Raw genomic sequence first — 4,722 nt, forward strand, 5'->3', positions numbered from 1 at the left:
CTATTACATTAAAAAAATGGATAATAAATTAAATCAAATTTATTTCTAAAATTATTAAGAACAATTCCTCCAAAAAATTTAATAAATTATTTTAAATCTAATACATATTTTTTTGATAAAATGATAAAAATTATATACTTATAAAATAAAATAATTTTTTATTAGAATTGTTTCTAAATCTCTCTCCCCTACAGGTTTCATATTATATGTTGTTCCATTAGGCCCAACACTCTTCAAATGTATTATCTACTAGTATTATGGTTGTAAGCTCATTTTAATATAAATATTTTCATTATTAAATTAAAAAAGAAAATTGAATTTAATCTCAAATAACTACTAACTAGTGCTGAGTTGGTTTACAAGGACAAAATGAGCTGTATAAACATTTATCCACAACCACACAACAGTTGTCTATGTGTTAATTCCCTCACCACAAAAACTACATTACATTTAACAACTACCAAAAAAGAAAAAACAAAACACAAAAAAACAGAGGAAAAACAGAGCATGAGAAAAACACAACAGCTTCATAGAATTTCCTCCGTTCCAACCTTCACCAACGAGAATCACGATGATCTTCAACAACACTCCATCCTATGAACACGGTCCCTCAAAATCCCGTTGAACAAAGCGATTCTATTCGCCGGAATTCCTCGACTTTTCGAAGTTTCACTTCTGCAGTTGCTACTATATACTCTGTTTCGCTTCCTCTGTTTCTCTTTCCTTACAACCTCACTCTTCTTTTCTCTTTCTTCCTTCACACTTTCTGCAAACCTAACTTTCTTCTTACTCTTCTTCGTGTTCATCTTTCTCTCCTTTTTCTTTTCCTCTGAGAAAAAACAACAACATAGTATATAAATATAGTAAGAAAAGAACTAAGAAATTGTTCATGACATAGTAAGATGAATGAAAAAGGGTGTGTGGTGATTTATTTACCTGAATACAAACAAGAGCGAAGAACGTGATTTCCTTGAATTTGAAATGATGGGTTATTCTTTTGTTTTGAGAAAACTAGATAAAGCATGGTGGTTGAGACAACCATGGCAGTAGTGAAAACAAGACCCTGTGAAAAACAAGTCATTTTTTGTTGTTGAAGGATTGAGCTGCTGAGTTGACTTGACTTGACTGGAGAAGAAGTGGATGAGTTGAATAAATATATAGAGGTGGGTGAGATTGCTTCGTGAAAAAGATAAAAAGAATTGATTTTTAAATTGAATAAATAATTATATATTGTGGTGAATGGTGTGTTAGGAGATATATGAGGTTCTAGATTTCTGTGATGGCGATTGATCCATTTTGGGAATGAAAAGGATTTGAGGGGTGGGTCGGTGCGTGTATGCAGTGTTCGGTTTCGATTTTGCCTCGTTAAGTACAAAGAAGAAGTTGGAAAGTGTTGGAGTCATGATATCCTCTTGGTTAGTTTGGATGGAGTATTATTTCATAAATAAAAAGTATTTTTAATTTTTTAAAATATTTCTTTTTAAGAAAAATTGTTGATATACACTAATTTCTTTAAAAAATTTATAAATATAAATAAATCTTACTCTTAAAATTTGAATCTTAAATCAATTGTATATATCCATTTAACTTAAATAATACATATTAATTAAATTATTTTATTCACTCTATTTTTAAATTCATTTAACTCAAATAATACATATCAATTAAACAATCTTATTCACTTTATTTTAAAGTATTTGAATTATAGAATTCTAATGTATTATCAACTAAATAAATATGGATTCAATGATAGTATTCCATTAAATCAAATTAAAGAATAATACAATAATAATAATAATAATAATAATAATAATAATAATAATAATAATAATAATAATAATAATAATACTTCAACATAAATTATAAGTATTGATCAAATATAAATAAAATTATAAAAAAAAAGGATGTGATTTCATCAAATGTCATGAGATGAGATTGAACAATATATATTAACAAATTTGATAGGAGTAGTATTTAACTTGATTGGTCCCGTTGAACGATACTTATTAAATATTAAAAATATAATTCTCACATTACTATCATTTTAAAATTGCATGTTGATGAACTAAACACATCCATTCACATTGATTGGCGAATGAAGATACTCAACACTTTCAATAATAACCACCTTCATGTATCACCATAGTTGTGGGGTAAGTAAGATGTTCCGACATTATAGGAGACATCATGTCTCAATCTACTTACTTGGCGTACAACGCTTAATGGATTGAATCTTGCACTTTTAGAGTTTATTTCCTTTTCTATTCAATTAAAGACTTGATTTTGAAGTGCGTGCCTATTTGAAAAAGATTTATTCTGAATATATTTTTAGCAAGATTGGAATTCTTATACATATCAGATTATGTTCCGTTCGGGAACTATAAATTGATACTCAAGCTCCGCGAAGGAACCTAAATGTTGATAGTTGGATAAGTGCTGAAATTGAATGGTGGCTCCGATCTTCTTTACGGTGGCGCAATATGGACATGCAAGGTTAGCACTACAACGCCCAAGTCAGCTCAAGATTCAAGATGAGTATAGTGAGATTAGAAATAAGAGATTGTGTACCTTCTCATTGAGTGTGAACTGTTTTTATGTGTTGGGTCGAGTTGAGTGGACTTTTGATGGATTGGGCCCTAGTCAATTGGGCCTCTAGCCGATCATGAACAGTTGCCCTCAAGGCTCGATCGGGTACTAAAGGAGCAGGGGGCAAGCCTTAAGTATTGTTGACCAACCTTTATATCGTAGTCTGGTGTGAAGTAGAATTGAATCGCTTAAGTATTGTTTTATCATTGAGACGCTTTGTCACCCATTTTTTATACATGCGATGATGTGACCAACTAGGGTGTGGCGCAGTTCACAAAGTGTTTGAGTGCAATTGAGTTTGACATGTTTTTCTGTGTGGAATTGTAGTCATTGATCTTGTGATCTCTGTTCATAGTCGGTCTTGATCCTCTAGCTGTCGTAGTTTATAAATAGGGTGAGTTAAATATTTGGGGAGTTTTCGCAACCTTTTAGCTTTTAAGTTTTCAGTAACTTTCCAAGAGAAATGTCTTTGTTCCTTTTTCCTAAAAGCATCATTAGAAGTGATTCATAGTTTCGCTTAAAGCTTTCAACTTTTTCATTGCTCTCGCTTCATCAACCTCTTACCACCAGGTACCTTTCTAACTCGAGCTTTTTTCTTCAGTATTTCCTGCTTTTGGTTAGGATGAGTGATATCACCATCAATGTATTGAGTGATTCTGAAGTAGAAACTTCATTTGGGTCATCCCATGATTCTCATCATCCTTCCCATAGTAGTGACCATGTGGGAACGAAATTCATATCCATATTTGACGATTATGAGTCAGGGAGCATATCTAGGGATTCCTTGGATGAAGAGACCTCTTCATATGGGTTGTTAGACGCCCTTGTAACAAATTTCGGTGGAAGAATAAATTATGCTAATGTTCCCCTTCCCCCTCGCGTCCTGTCAAATGAGGAGACGAAGGCTGACTTGCAAAGGAGTGGACTTGCCAAAGGTTTCATTCAGGTTTTTCTGAGGACTGAAGGTCGTAAGCCTAGAGGTGCTAACGTGCTGGAACATTTGAATCTACAACGTCGATTGATTGTGCCGATGTAAAATTGGATAAACACAAAAGTGGGAGGCATATCTCCAGCTTTAAGTATTGAGGTCACTCTATGTGATTCTAACATTATGGCTGGTGATCCTTCAGAGTGATTGGTCTTTCGTGTGCCAAAGGAGAACATGATATCCATCTCTTTTGTCGACTCATGGTGTCGTTCTACGAATTACAAAGATAGGACTTCAACGGCTCTTTTCAAAATTCGAGATAGTTGTCCTGAGACATTAGAAGATTTCCCCTTCCCAGCTTCATCCTGGGTCATGACCATATTTGATGGTAATTCGAGTGTGTGTCAAGCAAAAGTCCTGGAAACCTTATATTAATTTATTCTTTGACCTTTTTTGTCAGAGGTACACATCTCGGGACAACTTTCGCAATCAGGGGCTTCTTCAGCTTCACCCGATCTTCTCTTGGTTCGACCTTTCATTTTGGATCGGGCTATTTTCTCAGACATTTTCTCTTGATGAAGCCCATAACTCATATGGCTCACTGTTTTATGCTACCTTCCCGCTGATTCTCCTCAATATTGTCATTATACCTAAAGAAAAGTTGAGCCTTCCATTCTTTAACACAGAGTGGTCTTCTATCTCGTGGAGTTTATCATCAAATAGTCTCTTACAAACAGACAATTGTTTTCTAACTTAGTATGCATATACTATAAAATTTGAAAAAGATTGTGATGATAAGAATAAGTGTCCTTGTTGTTCAATAAACATTATTATATTCAGACGTTGCACAAATAATGGCCAGGTGCAATTTTGACCATTCATAGCTGATCAAGTCTGTAACCATTGGTCTATATCTTATTTAGAAATAAGATCATTAGAAGAATGATCTTAAATTAAGTGGAGAATTTTTTTGAAAAGATATGCTCAATCAAAACTTTGAATGATAAACATCAGATTCTAAAACTCTGTTAAAATTTGAATCTGATGAACCTTTTGCTGAAGTCAATAAAGCTTTGAAGCTCCCTCTCTCTCTCCCACTGTTGTAGCGCATCATGTGCTTTTAAGAGCACGTCTTCATCTGAAGATGAGCATGGCTATGGAAGCTCTAGAAGATCAAAGATCAACCAAAAGAGATAGAGGAAGAAAGG

General features: G+C 33.5%; 1 protein-coding gene across 1 annotated transcript; it reads right to left on the bottom strand.

Moving 5' to 3' along the window:
• Positions 1-300: 300 nt before the first annotated feature.
• On the bottom strand, positions 301-1,222 carry LOC131648340 (uncharacterized). Its single transcript, XM_058918098.1, has 2 exons — positions 937-1,222; positions 301-829 (listed from the first exon to the last, which is right to left on the bottom strand). Exons 1-2 carry the CDS (start codon positions 1,079-1,081, stop codon positions 579-581), a joined length of 396 nt encoding a protein of 131 aa, XP_058774081.1. The 5' UTR covers positions 1,082-1,222; the 3' UTR covers positions 301-578.
• Between the last annotated feature and the right edge of the window lie 3,500 nt (positions 1,223-4,722).

Source organism: Vicia villosa, linkage group LG2 (genome assembly GCF_029867415.1).
Source record: "Vicia villosa cultivar HV-30 ecotype Madison, WI linkage group LG2, Vvil1.0, whole genome shotgun sequence".
Taxonomy (NCBI): Eukaryota; Viridiplantae; Streptophyta; class Magnoliopsida; order Fabales; family Fabaceae; genus Vicia; species Vicia villosa.

Bases quoted from the DNA above. Each gene is read 5' to 3' on its own strand.
- LOC131648340 (XM_058918098.1), bottom strand. From the start codon at position 1,081: ATGACTTGTTTTTCACAGGGTCTTGTTTTCACTACTGCCATGGTTGTC. The intron at 830-936 runs GTAAATAAATCA...GTTTTTTCTCAG, and splicing joins TCGCTCTTGTTTGTATTCAG to AGGAAAAGAAAAAGGAGAGA.